Source organism: Cryptomeria japonica, chromosome 3 (genome assembly GCF_030272615.1).
Source record: "Cryptomeria japonica chromosome 3, Sugi_1.0, whole genome shotgun sequence".
In the NCBI taxonomy this organism is placed as follows: domain Eukaryota; kingdom Viridiplantae; phylum Streptophyta; class Pinopsida; order Cupressales; family Cupressaceae; genus Cryptomeria; species Cryptomeria japonica.
The window spans coordinates 284,093,058-284,111,012 of record NC_081407.1 but is presented as its reverse complement, the minus strand read 5'-3'; the positions used below and the strand labels follow the sequence as shown (position 1 = coordinate 284,111,012).

Sequence of the window (17,955 nt, the reverse complement as noted above, 5' to 3'; positions counted from 1 at the left end):
TAATTAAAGCCAATGAATCAAGCAAAAGAACAGTTGCAGGAAGACTAATCCTAGTACTCCTTGCATTCCTTGTATTGAAATCGAATAATTTATTAACAAAGGTGTCCAATAGTTGGTCTTCGCACATTGAAAGAAGACAATGAACAAACATTGCCTCCAACAAATGTTCGATATGTTTCCCACACATAGACGAAGTTTTAAATCTTGAAGATAAGCTAGTGGATTCCATATCTATATTTAGGAAGGCTTTACCCAAATTTGGATGGAGAATAAGCTTACCTACAAAAGCTTGATACAAATCATATAATTAAATGTGGAACATCAGTCTAGCATGTAGATGAAATATCTAGTTTCAGAATCAATTCATCTTTGCATTTTACTTAGCTAAGAGTACATCTATTTGTGGCATGAATCCTATATTGGAAAAAAGGTCACCATTCAATCTAAAAAAATAGAAATTAATGTTATTTAATCATATGGGTAGAAGGAATCCTTCAACTATCCCAAGAACAATTATAGTTAAAAAGTGATATAGAAGAGAATGGTTGCACATTCCTTCAATTCGGCAACAATAACAATGGACCAAAGTAATACTGTGATAGGATTTGCACAATACTACAGCCTCAATGAATAATTATCACAATATTACTGCTATAATGAATAATGTCCAAAAATAGACACTATGGCTGAAAACTCGAAGAAAGTGTAATGGAAAGAAAATGAGCCTAAACACTGTAATTGTCATAAGATTAAGAAAAGAAAATGCAATTGGTAGGTGTAAATCCAAATTTTAGGGATGGACATCCATCATAGCATAGACAAAACATGACAGTATTTCTGAAAAAAAAAAAAAGTGATCTCATGGCTGGTAATGATCGCAGGATATGTAGAAAAAGGATTTGTTGAAAAAGCTTTAGAAACTTTCAAACAAATGCAATTCACAGGTTTAAAGCTAGTGAAATCAATATATACATCTACATATATATGTATATATACATATATTTAAATACATACACATATGCATATATATACATATATGCATACATACATCCACATACACATATTTATATATAAGTATATACACACATACACATACACATATACATATATAATCTTAAAAAATGTTACATCTTTCTTTCAAACAAAGGTTTTAATTTAAATGATGCAAATGTATGAAAACTTGAACAATGATATTTTATTGCTTTTTTATGTGAATGTGTAATTTTAAGTCTAAATTTATAGATAGACATGAATGATTATGATTGGCTATGTTCATCTTTTCTTTTATGTATAAATACATACACATATGCATATATATACATATATGCATACATACATCCACATACACATATTTATATATAAATATATACACACATACACATACACATATACATATACATATACATATATAATCTTAAAAAATGTTACATCTTTCTTTCAAACAAAGGTTTTAATTTAAATGATGCAAATGTATGAAAACTTGAACAATGATATTTTATTGCTTTTTTATGTGAATGTGTAATTTTAAGTCTAAATTTATAGATAGACATGAATGATTATGATTGGCTATGTTCATCTTTTCTTTTATATATATATATATATATATATATAATGGATGAGAAGATAAGATTGGTTTAACTATGCCCTCGGGAAGGAGGGATAGTATCATCAAGAAGAAGATAGTAGATTTTGGAAGAGATCAACTTGTCATCAAACCTTGAGCCTTGAAATGAGTTGTTCTAGTAGTTGGTTGTCACCTTGGTTTTTAGGATATATATATATATATATATATATGTGTGTGTGTGTGTGTGTGTGTGTGTGTGTGTGTGTGTGTGTGTGTGTGTGTGTGTTTAAATATTAATATGTTATATATTTATTTCATCTCATGTATTAGAAGATTTGAGTTATCCGTTAGTAAGCTGAAATTTTGTTTATTTATTAATATCATGACTAAAGAAGACTTAGACGAACAATTTAAGTCACACTAAGCTTTGACTTCTAAATCTAAAAGTGTTAAACACTCAGAATTGACTGACAGCCTGGCATGGGTTCGACATTTCTTGAGGATCTCTTGCGATCATATAAGGAATTTGAAAGATCCCTGATGGATCCCCTTGCTGATCTATTGTAGTTTTTAAATTAATAAACTATATCTTCCTGTGATGCCTTTGATTTGTTTTAGAGAATAGACAGAATTTGCAGAAGGTTTGTTTCTTTTTGTGTATTTTGATAGTTTTCAAACAAGTAATGAATAATGAATAGTAAACATGAAAAGAGACTGAAAATAAATAAGAACATACAACCAAATTCAGAATTGCTACAAGCTGTACCAGACAAATTTCTGATTTTTAAAACCAAATAATAATTCCAATGCAAATCCAAGGAACTTACATCCAACAATGATGCCAAACTGAAAGGTGAATAGTGATCATGAATCAAGAATACCTCTAAGGCTGAATACATGCATTCCTTACATTCCACGTGGGATGTACCTGCTGCAAATGGCGACCCTAAGGCTGCAAGGATCACGCCCAAGCTGAAGAATCAATCTGCCATGCTGAAACCCTTACTCTGCAACCTGAATCCACAATGAAGAATGACATACTCAGTCTTTGTCAACAATGCACTCTGCCTGAAGAATCCAATGCCAATAACTGTTGAGGGCTACGTCCCAGCCAGTCCAGTTCTTGGGGTTTGCGTCCCAATTGAAGAATTGTCCACTCAGAGCTAATTCGCAAGAATAAGTTTGATTGTGTAAAAAGATAATGAACAATTTGGTCTTCATCTCCTTATATCTCCCTTCCTTTCCAAGCCAAACCCTAAAAGGGAGTAAAGTTGGCGCATTATAAAAAGGGTGTTATTTTCTAATTATGGCGTCAATTATAGGAAAAATAACACTAAATTGCAAATAAATAGCTTCCGGCATCCAAAAAGACTCCGGAAGGTGAGAATCATGTAGCGAAATTCAAGACCTTTCCAACGAGCTATAACACGTAGGCATATCAATCCAGATGAAGCCATAAACCCCTTATTACTCCGAAATGACTAAATACATAGCCTTATTTTAATTTATTTAAACGCTGACTTAGGAAATATTTAAATATATTAAAATATCTCCAGATATCCAAAGATAGCCCAAAATGACCAAACAATCATGAATATAACTTTGTCACCTATCTGGGACCGATGCCGGAAAAGCTGAGCTAACTGGCAGTCCCATCCCTAAAATCTAGGGATGCTCCTAGAAACTAGGAAATACACCCAAACTCCTTGAAACTGAAACCATGACATGGTCCCATGGAACCTCCAATATGAGAACTGCCACAACCTCCTAAAAAACAGGGAATCTCCTTAAAATCAAGGAACTGCTCCCAATGGCCCACAAACTGTGTGAAATGCCAACTCCAGATACTGAATACCCTGCATGAGTCTCTATCCACCACTGCCAGCCTACGAGACCCCATAATAGGCTAACTCACATGTCTCTACTAGACAAACTAAAGAGGGGACATGACAGAATTCGTGAAAGAAAGAACAAGTTATTATTCATTAGAGGGGACATGACAGAATTCGTGAAAGAAAGAACAAGTTATTATTCATTAGTTAAGCTAGCATAGGGGAAAGGGAGAACAAGATTGTTTTATGAATCCTCAGCTTATTCTGCAATACAGAACTAATTCTCTCTGTCCATAATCATTGTGAGCTCGGCTTTTCTATCTCTTGTCTCTGCGCTAAGTGATATTAGACTTTCTTTGCTAAATGCCTTTATAATTTGTCAACACAAGAGTTTGGAAAATTAATAACACTGCATAGCCTTGAGAAATTTCTGCATAGCCTTGAAGAAAATCTGCATAGCTCACTGTGGAGAATACGCAAAGAGTAGAGGGAACTTTGTCCAAAATAAGAGGCATGATCATCATTAGCATAGCTTTAATCCAGGCATGTTTTTCTTTCGATTTTTAATATTCATCAAGCGGATAAATTATTAGCTCAATTGAATATTAAGCTCGATTTTTGAGGAAGCTTTTGCATATGCATTCAATCTCTAGGAAAATCTGTGAATCCGTTTAAAATCAGAGAACAAGTTACCACCCTACCTGTATACCCTGTTCATGCTATATCAGTGTAGTGCATAGAAGTTTATCCTTATTTATTTGTACTCGATCTTAAGAGAGCATTAAGCTGAAGGGCTGTTCATCTTGTTTGCCTTAATAACAAACTTAGAATAATGTCTATAAACTGAAAAGATCATCATGCAAGCTCTGTTTGAGGAACTATACATCTTTATAATGACATATTATCCGATAAGGATTCCTTATTATAAATTGGTACAGTTCAAAAGGAATAATATGCTAGTAGTCTTAATCTATGGTATATGATCTGTCCATGTAATACTAATGGGTAACCAAAACTTCTATTCTGATAGTTAAAGATGCAAATGTTAACCAAAGAAGTCAGTTTGATCAGAATGAGTCAGTTATCCAGCAGTTGGCTCAGTTGTTTTGTGTCATAATCCCATGAAGGCCGTTAGAGATTGTTAAAGTCTGTGGACATGTAACTATTGTGATATCAGATGGTTAAAACTCAGTAGGACAGGGAACCTATTGCATAATATATATGTGAGTCAGTTGAACTCTGATATGATCAAGTCGAGTAAGGGTGGTGTACATTGACAGCACATTATTATGCATGTTATAAGAAACCTTGGCCAAAGTGGCACTACTCCAGCATGTGATTGTCAGTTCACATGAACCAAATACACCTACTAGTCAAATGGTCATACTAGTTAGGAGGTACATATAGTGTGTAACCGATTAGATGCGTCTAGGTTCTAAAAATTAGGTTCAAATGGAAAGATGGCAGCTAGGTCTCATCCTTAGTCTATACCATAGAAATGGGACTCGCCCAGACTCGCTTAGACTCGGCGAGTCCGAGTACGAGTCTCAGGGGCTCGGACTCGGACTCGTCCGAGTCTGGCGAGTCAACTCGCCAAACTCGCCAAACTCGGCGAGTCCTGAGCCCCAGACTCAGCCGACGTCAAGCCAAAGAAAAACACAAAAAAAAATTATTTTGCAATGTTTTTTAAGTCCGTTTTTTTTTAATAATTATCTTCTATCCCTAAAAGTGACTTTCATTTCATTCACTTGCAAAAAAACGAGGAGTAAAGTGAGGTGGGAAGAAAAACAAGGGTGCATAGAAGAAAAACCAGCAAGGAGGAAGCTCAAGTTTTCTTCAATTTGTCACATTGGAGCTGCATTGTGTTTCAATTTGGTGCATCAAGAGTTGGATAGGAAGACTTTGCAGCTCGTTTCAAGCTTGTTGTAAGAGGTACGATTGTTTTTTGAAGATTAGTTTGTTTCTTGTAAGCAAAAATTCCATTTTCTATTCATTTTTTTTGAAAGTTTTACATTTTCTTTCAAAATCTTTTGTATGTTTGTATGTAGCATGTAGTATGTAGTTGTAGTGTTGTACTATGTAGGGTTTGTAAATTTCTTTTTTTTTTTAAAGTAGGGTTTGACAAACCCTACTTTAGTTTTTTTGAATGTATGTAATATGTATTAATTTTATTTTGTATTTGTAATGTTTTATTGCAACAAACTTCACTTTATTATTTGCCTCAACTTCAAGTTTCACAAAACTATCCTAAAATGACTACTTCAGCTTCTAGACCCCCCATTAGAAAGGACCCTACTTGGAAATATCATGAGGATTTTCCAGGGCAAGGAAAGGGGCAAACAAAATGTATGTTTTGCAAAACAATATTCCATGGAGGTATATATAGGCTGAAATACCATATTGTTGGTGTGCGTGGACATGATGCCGAACCATGCCTAAAAGCAGTCCCTGGTCCCTGAGGCCGTACATGAATGTTATGTAATGGTTGAGAAGATTGAAAGGAAAAAGAAACAAAAGGAGGATCGAGCGGCCATTGGGAGAGAGACAGTTTTAGGAAGAGGGACACAGTTAGGTTGTGTTGGAGGTCCTTCTTCCTTACCTCTATATCGTCCCACTCAGTTTGCTACTGCTGGTGCTTTCGTTTCTGCTTCTGCTTCTATAAGTGGCAGTGCCACCGCCACTTCTCATGCTCCTAGCACTAGTAGTTGTAGTGGGAGTGCTACCATTGGACCTAGGATTCGCAAATCTAGGTTGGATTCCTTCTTTGTACCTCGCACTACTCCTGGGTCCCAACCGTCGCTTGAGGGCATGGGTTGGAACAAGGAGGTCCATGATGCTGCTAAAATAGCAGTTGGTAAGTTTTGGAGCTACAACTGTATTCCATTCTTTGTAGCTAGGTGAATGTTTTACTAACTTTTATGTTTGATAACTTTGATTGTTTTAATTTTTATACTTAACTTATCTCATTGAATTTTTATACTTAAGTTATCTTATTGAGTTTCTTTGCGACAGGTCTCTTTATTGGCAACAAATGGTTGATGCCATTACCATATGCGGGGCGGGGTTCAAAGCCCCCAGTGAGAGTGATTTGAGGGGACCCATTTTGTCTCAAATGGTGGATGATGTGAAGAAGGATTTAGATGAACAATGCCAGATATGGAGCACTAAAGGTTGCACCATCATGACTGATGGTTGGACGGATAGGAGAAATAGAACTCTCCTTAATTTTCTTGTTTCTTCCTCAGGTGATTGATTAATTTTAGTTTCATATAGTCTTTAATTTTTATTTTTTTATCTAATGGTTTATTGAATAATCATTGACTTAGCTTTATTTTTTTATTTCAGGGGGCACTGTTTTTATCAAGTCCATTGATGCCTCCGCCCATTGCAAGAATGCCACCTACCTATGTGAGCAGATAGAGGAGGTGATTGAAGATGCGAGTGAGGAGAACGTGGTACAGGTGGTGACCGACAATGCAGCAAATTATGTTGCTGCGGGTAAACTTTTGATTACAAACTAATTTTGTTTGCAAATTAATTACTATCTCGTAGTTTGTACCTCCATTAATTACAATTTACAATTCAACAAATTATGTTGCTGCAGGTAGACTATTGATGGAGAGGCACCAATCTATAGTTTGGACTCCATGTGCTGCTCATTGCATTGACCTCATGTTGGAGGATATTGGAAAAATCCCATGGGTCAAGAGATGTGTAGAAAGGGAAAGAAATGCCTGCAAATTTGTATATAATCATTCATGAGTGTTGGCTCTTATGAGACAATACACAGAGCAGGAGGAGTTAGCTCGTCCAGGAATCACAAGATTTGCCACAAACTTCCTCACATTGTAGTCCATGCTTAGGTCTAAGTCTGCCTTGAGACGTATGATTGTTGGTGAGGAGTGGTCTTCCTCATCCTATACTACCACCCCTGCAGGGAAAGATATGGCAAACTGCATTTTTGATGAGCAAGGCTTTTGGGTCCCTTGTAATGAGATAGTGAAGGTAATTTTTTTATAAATTCTACAATTTAACTTCATGTTTTATAACTTATTATATGTATTCTCTTATTTGCTCATTTTTCTAAATTACACAATATTTTCAATTTTGCAGTTTGTTAAGCCCTTGGTGGTTTTGTTGTGAGTTGCGGATGGAGATAAGCCTGCAATGGGCTATATATATGAGGGCATGGATAGGGCGAAGGAGGCCATCAGATTCATCTATGGAGGAGATGAGAGCAAGTATGGTCCCATTTGGGAGATCATTGATAGGAGATGGCATCATCAGCTTCATAGGCCCATCCATGCGGCAGCCTATTATCTGAATCCGACATTCCGTTTTATCCCTTCTTTCAAGGCTGATGTGGAGGTCCTTAATGGGCTATATGAAATCATGGAGAAGATGGGACTTGTTGGTACTTCTCAGATAGACCTTTTTCGAGAGCTACAATTGTTCTCAGATGCACAAGGGGAGACCTTCTCTCGTCCTGTCGCCAAAGACGGTAGGACAACTATGATGCCAGGTAAAAATAAATTGTAAGGCTTAATTTTAGTTTTATTCAATACTATATTGTAACTTGTTAAATGAGTTCATGAGTGAGACTGATTTTATTTATTTTTCTCATTTCAAACTCAGATCATTGGTGGAACTTTTTTGGCCCAGAGACACCAAATATTCAAAAGTTGGCCATTCGCATCTTGAGCCAACTATGCAGCGCATCAGGTTGTGAGCGCAATTGGAGTATGTTTGAGCACATACACTTGGAGAGGCCCAATAGATTATCTATGGAGAAGATGAATGATCTCGTCTTTGTTCACTACAACCTCCACCTGAGAATGAGAAAGAATGCAATAGTTGACATGTCTCCTATCATTCTAGATGAGGTTGATCTTGAAGCAGAGTGGGCCAATGAGAATTAGACATCTCGTGGGACTCCTACAACTGTATTTAGTGATGATGACATTGATTGGATCAACTAGGTAGATATAGAGGCTGAGGCTGTAGCCATGGCAGAGGAGGAGCAGAGAGCACAAGTAGAGATAGGAAATACCGAGACTCAGAGTGACACAACTGTTCCTGATGTTGGTGAGCATGACACAACTGTTCTTGATGTTGGTGAGCATGGCATGGTGTCACGGGGAGCGACTATGGCTGTTAAATCATCTAGGACCTACTTTAAACACCTTCGCAGGGGGCCAGGGCGAGAGGGTGCACGACCCTCTGAGCCATAGGCTTGTACACTTGTAGTTGTATTTAGTATTTACTATTTACCTTTGGTATTTGTATGAAACATTTGATGATGATTATATGATGACATGGATTTTTTATTCCAGGAGTTTTGTAATATTGTATACATTTGACAATATTTATATATCTATGTTTGTTATTTTCTTCAGCTACAATTTGTGTTTATGCTTATGTGATTGATGTATACTTGTGTATGTAATCAAATGAGCTGAGTTTAGTGATGTTTTTGTGTCTTTAAGGTGTATTCAATAAAGGGTGTCTGAAACAAGTTTTAAATCTTTAAAATCTCTAAATTTCTTGAGTTTTTCACTTTCCCGAGTCCAGCCGAGTCTGGAGCTGAGTCTGACGCCGAGTCCCGAGTCCGAGTCTGAGCCGAGTCCGAATCCCATTTCTTTAGTCTATACCCTCGTGAAGGGTCAGGCCCTTCCAGTTGTAAGAAGCAAAGGAAACTGCCAAGTGCGTGATTGGGTGGAAAAGTCCTTGATGATACTCTCCTTCTTCCAAACTTATATCTCTTTCTTAAAAATGAAATTATCACATTGAATGTTCTTTTCATATTGTAAGCAAAATGTTAATTATTCCTTGAAAATGTATTAGTTAAAATCATAATTAGATGAAAGCAATTAGTTAGTTGTTAATCTTTTTTCATTTTCAGCTGAAGTAGTTAAGTTAATGAATTTTTTTAATAAGAATTAGTTTGCAAGCATCACCAAGAAGGGGTAATAAAAGAGAAAGAAAAGAAAAACAAATGTGAGAAAAATCTATAAGAATAAAAGAAATTACATAAAAATGTATAAAATAGATTCATATATGAATAAATGTGTAAGAATATTTGAATATATCCATACAAGATAAACATACATAGAATCTTTATCTCTCTACTTTTAGTACTTGTCGTTAGGCAATACTATTGTAATGAAAATTCATTTGTTGTGCTTATATGGTTATTTAAAAAATATATTTAGACCAATGAAAAGCAATAATCTCAGTTTTTCGGAATCACCATGCAAAAACTCAAAATAACATTTATCATATCAATAAAAATTAACACAAGGAACACACGAGTGGTAATTACGTATTTTCTTGATGAGTAAAAACTTTCACATATCATAACTAAAATATAGTTATTAATATGTTATTCATGAAATATTTTATAATTATAGATATTATTGTTTTAAAATCCCCCAAACTTTGCATGTATCATGACAAAGTTTATAATATAGATAAAAAAAATTAGGTATCAATGCGATCACAAATTGTATAAATAATATAAAAAAAAAATTAAATTAAATTAAAAATATATTAGTTACAATTAATAAATTACTATTTCGATTACAAATTAACAAAAAATAATAATATAAAACAAAATAAATTAAATTTAAGAATATATTAGTAACAATTAATAAATTACTATTTCAACTACAAATTAACAAGGCAAGTACTCGCCACTATGTGACACTTGTTTTTGATATTATACATACACATGCCTGTGCATATATGTGAATGTAAATGTGTGTGTGAAAAGATATGAATAAATATATACAAGGAAAAAGATATAATAAAGAAATATGTATTTGCTATTGATACATAGATTATAAGAAAACCAAAATGAGTAAATATATACATGTGTGGGGAGCAATATGTATATATGTGCATAAGTGAACATGTATATTTACATTTATCAAAAGATATATATAGGTGTGTGCTAAAATATATATATTTATATATATAGAAAAAATTGAATTAAAAAATATGTATTTGTCATATATATATGTAGATGCATATAAGAAAATTAAAAATGAGTAAATATATACATGCTTGTGAGAGCAATATGTGTATATATGCATAAATTTATACATAAATATATTATAAACATAGATTTCTTTAAAATTTTCAAAAATTATAAATTATAAAACGACAGAGAAAAAAAGAAAACGTGAATAAAAAAATAATTATCAAGTACAACTGCCCATTTAAGACAGTTTTTTTTCAATCAGATCTCATTTCCGAAGCACATCTATATCTATTATCTAAAGCATCATTAAACTATATTATCTTCTATTACATTACATTTCTAAATTAATTACAATTATTAGATTTATTAGTGAGAACTCTTTATTTATTAAGCTAAACTAATAATGCATATAACCCTCTTAGATTCAGTGGACTTGAATGAACATAACATATGTTTACTGTTTAGAAGAATCCACACCTGTCAAAGGTTGCATGTTTGTTTTCATTGGGCACAAGGTAGGACGGAAAAAAAAATTATCCTTTTCATCTGTAAACAAAAATACCCACAAGGGTATGTATTTTGCAGATTACTTTTGTAAACAAAAATCCATCATTCTGTACAGTCGCATATATCAATTTGTTCTGCTGTATAGTTATTTGATGGTCTCTAATTTTACATATGTTTACCCCTATTTGTTCAATGTCTCTAAACCAGCTTTTCTTCAAAATTCTGAGTACTGCCTTTCATCTAGGTTCAGTTGTATGCATTACCAAATAATTTAAAATCCAACTAAAATTATTCACAAATTCAAGAATGCACAGATATAAGCTATAAATTCAATATAGCGTGGCAAGTGACTTACCTGAAGGTTCTGCACAAATTATATCATGCTGTCAATGTTGCCAATGAGAAAAATGGGCAGAGTTTGCAGGAAAACATTAGGAACCCCTACCATAACATAGACGAATCATAACCAATCTCCCTACATTTGCAGATACAGAGCTCTACAGTTCTTTTCAATATTAGATTTCTGCATTAGATTCTAGATCTTTTACAATGCTAGGCAATTTTATTTATATGTTGTTGTGAAAGGCGGTTAAAATCTTATTCTCGATGAAGATAAGAATCAGAAAATTTTCTCTGCAGTGGAATATGTCGGTTGCAGTAAGCGGTGGTGTATGTCAGCTGCAGTAAAGAGAGTAAAATTAATTAAACTTAAACTAATTGACATTGGAATTTGTTTTCAGGCACGAGTTTTTGGACACGGCAGTCAGAATATGTTTTCAGGCGTAGCTCTTCTTTCTTGGAATTCAAAATTGATACCTAGAATTGTAATATTACATCTGGAAAGGAGAGATCTTTGACCTAAATAATTCCAATAAAAAAGTGGATTCAGGCACTTTCAATTGTATACTCGAGATAAGAGATCAATAAGTTAAAGTGAGCACATTGGTTTTAAAATTTGAGACATCCTTGAGTGTATTTGGTATGCAATCAATCCAGATGAGGATTGTGGTTTTGATTGGAGATCTGAATAGTGGAGAGATTTTTTTATGATATTTTTTATACATTTCAAGAAAGACAGTCTATGATCTAGTAAATTTTTTATCAAATTAAAAGGGTTCATGAAGGGAGTTGAATTGAGCATATTGGTCTTAAATCAAGATGAGGGTTGTGGTTTTGATTGGAGATATGAACGGTGAAGAGATTTTGATGATATTTTTTGTGCATTTCAACAAAGATGTAGTCTATGATCCAGTAACTTTTTTATCAAATTAGAAGGATTCATTAAGGGACAAAATGAGCATTCTCATTTGGTTTATTGGTGAAGTTGAAAAGTTCTTAATGAGTCCATCAGGGATTGAGTCTTGCTGAGTGCAAGGCTCCAACATGTAAAAGAAACGAGGCTAGGATTGTGCCCAGGGGAATTTGGCAGAATGAATACAAAGAAAGTCAATATTAACAAAGTGAATAAATATTCCCTGTTATTGGTGTAATTGACAATAACAAAGCAAGATTGTTAGCCTAATGGAGTAATCCACCAAAAGGCTTCATAAAGCTCAATTTTGCTGGAATTTGTAGGAGAATTTTATAGCAATTCATTATAGGCAGTTCTTTCTACTCGGGGCATAGATTGAACAATGAAGCTAAGATGGACGCCTTGATTGAAGGAGCAAAGCTTGCAGTTTCTTTGTGGTGCAATGAGCTTATTATAGAGGGAGATTCTAAGGAGATATTGCTGGTCGAGTCTAAGGAGCAATAAACAACTAGAAAATTTAATAAGTCTATCAGGGGAGAGGGCCGCGTTTTAATGGGTGTGATAATAGTTGTTCATTTAATACCCATACTTGTTGATTTAATATCCACACTTGTTGATTTTAATATCCAATTTTTTTGACAACATTGTACCAATAGTTGTGACTATAAAGTTGTTATTGTTGATGATTATAGTTGTTAAAAGTAACCAATCATATAATACCACATCAGCTGCACAACTATGGGTCTCCCTTTTGCATGACCATTGGTCTCACCTTTTTGGGGGTTGTTTTGGACACCTTGGCAAAAAGCATGTTTTTGTGGCATCATATATGTTGATGTGGCCTAGAAACCTTAGTTATAAGCAAGCGACTTGCCAAGTAAGTAGTTGTAAAAAATGGGAGCAATTTGAAATTTTCAGACATAATTTTGATAAGTACGAAATTAGGATGCTCAACTACTGAATCCTCTTCCCTAAATATAAAAAAATTATGTGGAAGACTTTTTTTTAACCAGCAAACGACAAAGCTAGAGTTTTTATATTAGAAAAATTAAATATTTACAAAATTCAGGCCCTATCAAATCCACCATGATAGGGGATTGTCCAATTTTTAAATTTAAGCATCCCACAAAATAACGAGAGTTCATCAAATATACCAAAAAATTGAAAAGTTCAACAGTGCATCTAAATAGATTATGCTAGATAGTTTTAATAAAGACAAGCAGAGAATTAAACCAAAAACATACCTTCTTCTATATTTAGGATGGGATGCCCTATAGTCCCCCTTCCTCGGGATGAGATACTAGAGTCGAGAAAGGGTAGATAGGCCTTTCAGTCAAGGACTGAACCCACCGCTACCATGAATAGCTATCGAGCCCCTCTTACTAACTATAGGGGGAAATTCTAGCAATAGATATAGGGAATTCTAGTTCTTATTCATCGCAAGTTTATTAATGGCAGTGGGAGGGAATGCTACTAGGGTGTAGACCCAGGGAGAGGGGTTGGGGAGGGCTGATTGCAGCTGCTACCACATCGGCGTCCACGACCCCCCCAGCTCTACCACGACCCCTTACACAACCACCAGCATGACCGCCACCTTGGTTGCGCTGCCTGCGACCCCTGTGTTGACCACGTCCACGTGCACCACCTTGGCTAGTTGACCCACTTCTGCTTACTAGATCACTCTGCCAACCATTTAGGATAGCAAAGTCTTTAAACTCATCCTCTTTCTCTGGGTCTTTACTTTGTTCTGTCAAGAATTTCCATTTAAGGAAGGAGCATGCCATGGTGACAAATTGTCTATCTCATGAGTGCAGGGCCCTTGAGGTCTAAGAGAAAGGGATAAAATGTGAGTGCTTCCTCTGCATCTGATATCGAGGCAAGATCTTTTGGCCTAGGAAGGCCAACCCCAAGAACTGCATACCCCAAAACTTTGCCAAGGCCAACCAAAAGCTTCGAGTGAAAAAGACTTTTAACTAGGTCTCTAACCTTGACCTTTGGCATTTTATTGTCTAGCAGAGACACCATGAATCTGGAGGAGATTTGAGTGGTCTTCAGGGATAACTTTAAGAAACCCCCGCGGGCAACTGTGTAAAATCCTGGCGAATCAGACATTATTTTCAGGGGAAAATTTTCATATCGATGGCGAATTTTTTTTTAAATGTGGAAAAAATTATTTTGTATTGGCGATTTTTTTTCTAGGGTACGAAAATTCCATAAATTTCTGGTGAATAATACCTTGTTCTATGGGGAAAATATTTATTGTGGGAGGCGAATAATTTTTGTTAAAAGGAACAAATATATAATTGTATGAGCGAAAAATTTTACTCCGAAGGAAAAATTATTTAAATGTATTGGTGATTTTTTTCCACCGCTTGAAAATTATTTAATTTGTTTTGGCGAATATTTTGTTATTTATGGTACAATATATAATTTATTGGTGATTTCATGAATTCATTGCCATTAATAGACAAAGTACATCACATCACATCAGTACATCACATCACATAATACACTGAGTCCGGACTCTGCATGATGTATCAATAAGCGTGGCCTCTTTGACACGTGAAGGGTGACACATACCTAAAATCTATCAATGATTTTAAACCGTTCGATGATCGTAGATCAATGGCTGAAGTTTTATTCCAGCCCAATTTTTTGAAGAGAACATAGCTCACCAGAAAGTGCCCAGAATGGAATTGGATTCAATAGACACTATCAAATGTCATGAATCACGATCAATAATTTCGTTCATTCAATATATATATTTTCACTAATTGCAATCCACTCTGTCCCCACAACTTCCAATGTGATACTTGCCAATTTGGTATTGGTTCATAGTTATTTCCATTTTCGCACAATAGCGCATTTATGGGAAAGATTTGCAGAGATACGAAAGATTTAAAAAAAATATAGCAGTTAATACGGTTAAAGAAGTAATTATTACAACCAAGAGCTTCAATAATTTATATACGATCTCTGCTTCTTTCATCTTCAATTAGCCTTTGCCATTTGGTAGATAAATCATTGGAGCTTCAGCTCACAATATTTTAGGTTTATAGGCTCAGGTTGTTTAATTTGTTAATCTGTTTTCTCAAGATGGACACTCCCATCCGCTTGAGAAGCATTTCTGCAGAGGACCAGAGGGTCTTTCTAGGCTCCATTAGAGACCCAACCCTCCAATCAATCTGCAACGAGGTTGAGTCATTCACCAATGAGGCTGTGCGGTGCTGGGCAGAGAGTTTTTGCGAAACGAAAATAGGTACCGTGTTAACACGGACATTACATCTCGCTTCTTAGTGTCTCTTCTGGACCTAGGAGGAGACAAGGTGGATATGTTGATGATGTTGAGGAAGGTTTTTAAGGAAGACTTCGTTGGAGACGACATTACTCTTGTCATCCTTGCAGAAGTAGGGGTGGGGATCCCTTAGGCGAGTGAATTATCCAAGCTTCTCCTCCCTGACCAAACAGTGCCAGTGGCCAGGCAACTGTTTCTCTTAAACTTGAATGCGGAGCAGTTGACACGTCACAGGAAATGGGTGCGGATTGGCAGGGACTTCCTCCGAAAATGGTTCCTCTTGGACCACTTTCCAAACTACATGTGGCTTGAAGAATTCTCTCAGCTTATGTTGTCTAAAAAATTCTACATGGAAGGAGGGCCAGATTCTTAGGGAAAAATTGTAAACAATTCCACTACCTGTGCCCTAGCCCCGCCCCCCTGTAGTTTTTTTTCCTATGTCCTCGAACCCTAACAGGCTCAGTGCCAGTGGCTCACTCATTTTGGCTTTTAAGTTTTGGGGGGACTCAAGTCTCAGACGAAAAAATTGTAAATTTCAAAAGCATAAATATTAATGATAATTTTTGAAAGTCCAGTTTGTTTCAGTTTGCCTCTTACAATCTTATGGATATAAAAATGCTTTCTATAATTCTATTTCATTTTTATTAATTAATTTCTTTCAAATGCTTTTTGTATATGAGCTATGTTATTTCAATTATTTGTTAAACAATGGAAATAAATTTAATAATGTGATCTTTTTTATGTAATGCTATAAAAAAAAAAAATTTAAGTTCGTTCCATCAATTATTTGTACATTGATTATGGTTGATTATAATTTTATAAATATATAGTCATTCAAAATACAAAACTTCAAAAGTTTCAAGATACAAAAGTTTCAAGATACAAAAGTTTATCGATAAAGTTTTTTCATTCTATTAATTCAAAAGTTTCAAGATACAAAATTTGTAGTCATTCATGCATAAACGTAGACAAAGAGAAAACCATACTGCCCACAACTTATAGCAAGCGGACAAAAAAACTAGTTCATTGCCGATAGGCCACTCACTCAGTCTCACTATCCCCCTGGATCACCTCCTTTTAGTCCCTTCCTTCCTCGGAGGTCGATGCTTTCCCTTTTTTCGCTTCAACTTTCATTTTTGGAATGCAGTTTAGGCACCCGAAGTCGAGGTCGCCCTCCAAGCTTGCCAGTAGCTGTATGGCCCTTCCTTCTTCAGCCCTATCTCTCAATTCCCTACCAACCTCCATCCTTGCCACCACATGCAAAGCCTTCAAGACTTCATCCACCCTGGTTAATTTCACAAAGAGTTTCATCGCTTCCCACCCCACTCGGGCACATTCATGGCACTGGTATTTGATTTCATCCTTTGGGCCACGAATAAAAGGAAGCAATTCCTTTTGGTCATCCCCTTCCTTAATTCGAATGCCAACTCCCGACACCACCCACTCCAAGATTGAATCCAGGTTAATCAAAAAATCCCCATCAATCAATTTGATCAATGTGAGTTTTACCTTTTCCACCTCCGGTTCGAATTCACAGGCCCACGCCAGAATCAGAGAGTAAACCTCCATGTTAGTTCGATACCAGTGACTGATATGTGCCACCTCCTCTGCAAGCATCAGTCGAGCTGCTACCCACAACTTCTCCTCCTTAAACCTGAACAGTCCTTGCATTCGTTTATCAGATACTTTGCCCAAAAAGGGCACCAACTTCTTGTCTATTCGAAGTGTGAAATTGGCCTCCATGGTCACCTGCAATTTCAAAAGCACTTCCTGCAAAAAATGTCTTACAGAAGCTACGAACTAAAGATTTTTTCTGCTTCAAAGCAAAAACTGGTACACAGATCAAAAGGTAATAAAATTTGCCTCCATCTTATAGGCTGGGTAATGAATGTGTACGATAAGGCATTAATGCCATGAGATCAAGAAAAAGATTTCCTGTCATCCTCCCCTTCCTCCGTTTGTGCGACCTGTTGCAGACAACTCCTTCTGCAACAATTAATCGCCACCTTGGCATTTGTACTTTCCAAATTTGCTCGCCTTAACAGGTTGAGGACTGCACATTTTTTTAAATTAATACACTAAATTTATGTTGAACTTTTATATATATTTTTAAAATATTTTTTAAAATTATATATCATAAACATATTTTCAAAGAATTTTGTTAAACTTTAAATTAATATTTTAGATTTAATATTGAATGTTTTTTTTTATATATTAAACTTTTACCTTTCAAATTGTATATCAAATTTTATATTTTTATTTAGTTATTTATTTTATTCTAGAAACTAAGTTTCATGTTTTATACTATTTTTGAATTTCAAATTTTTACAAATAATATTAACATTATATTTAATAGTTATCTCAAACCATTGCACATCTTTAAAATTTAAAAGTCTCTTATTATGGGACCGACGACATCTGACAACACTCAAGTTCTCAACAGGTATCATCGTCCATTGGATGAGCAAAGATCAACGGCTTAGGGTGGGTTTCGGCCTGAATGTGGAAAGTGACCACATTGGT

The 17,955-nt window shown here is 35.2% G+C and overlaps 1 protein-coding gene across 1 annotated transcript; it reads left to right on the top strand.

The window, feature by feature from the left end:
- The first annotated feature begins 7,556 nt into the window (after positions 1-7,556).
- On the top strand, positions 7,557-8,341 carry LOC131029614 (uncharacterized). The gene is made up of 2 exons (XM_057960172.2): positions 7,557-7,918; positions 8,032-8,341. Exons 1-2 carry the CDS (start codon positions 7,564-7,566, stop codon positions 8,313-8,315), a joined length of 639 nt encoding a protein of 212 aa, XP_057816155.2. The 5' UTR covers positions 7,557-7,563; the 3' UTR covers positions 8,316-8,341.
- The last annotated feature ends 9,614 nt before the right edge of the window (positions 8,342-17,955 follow it).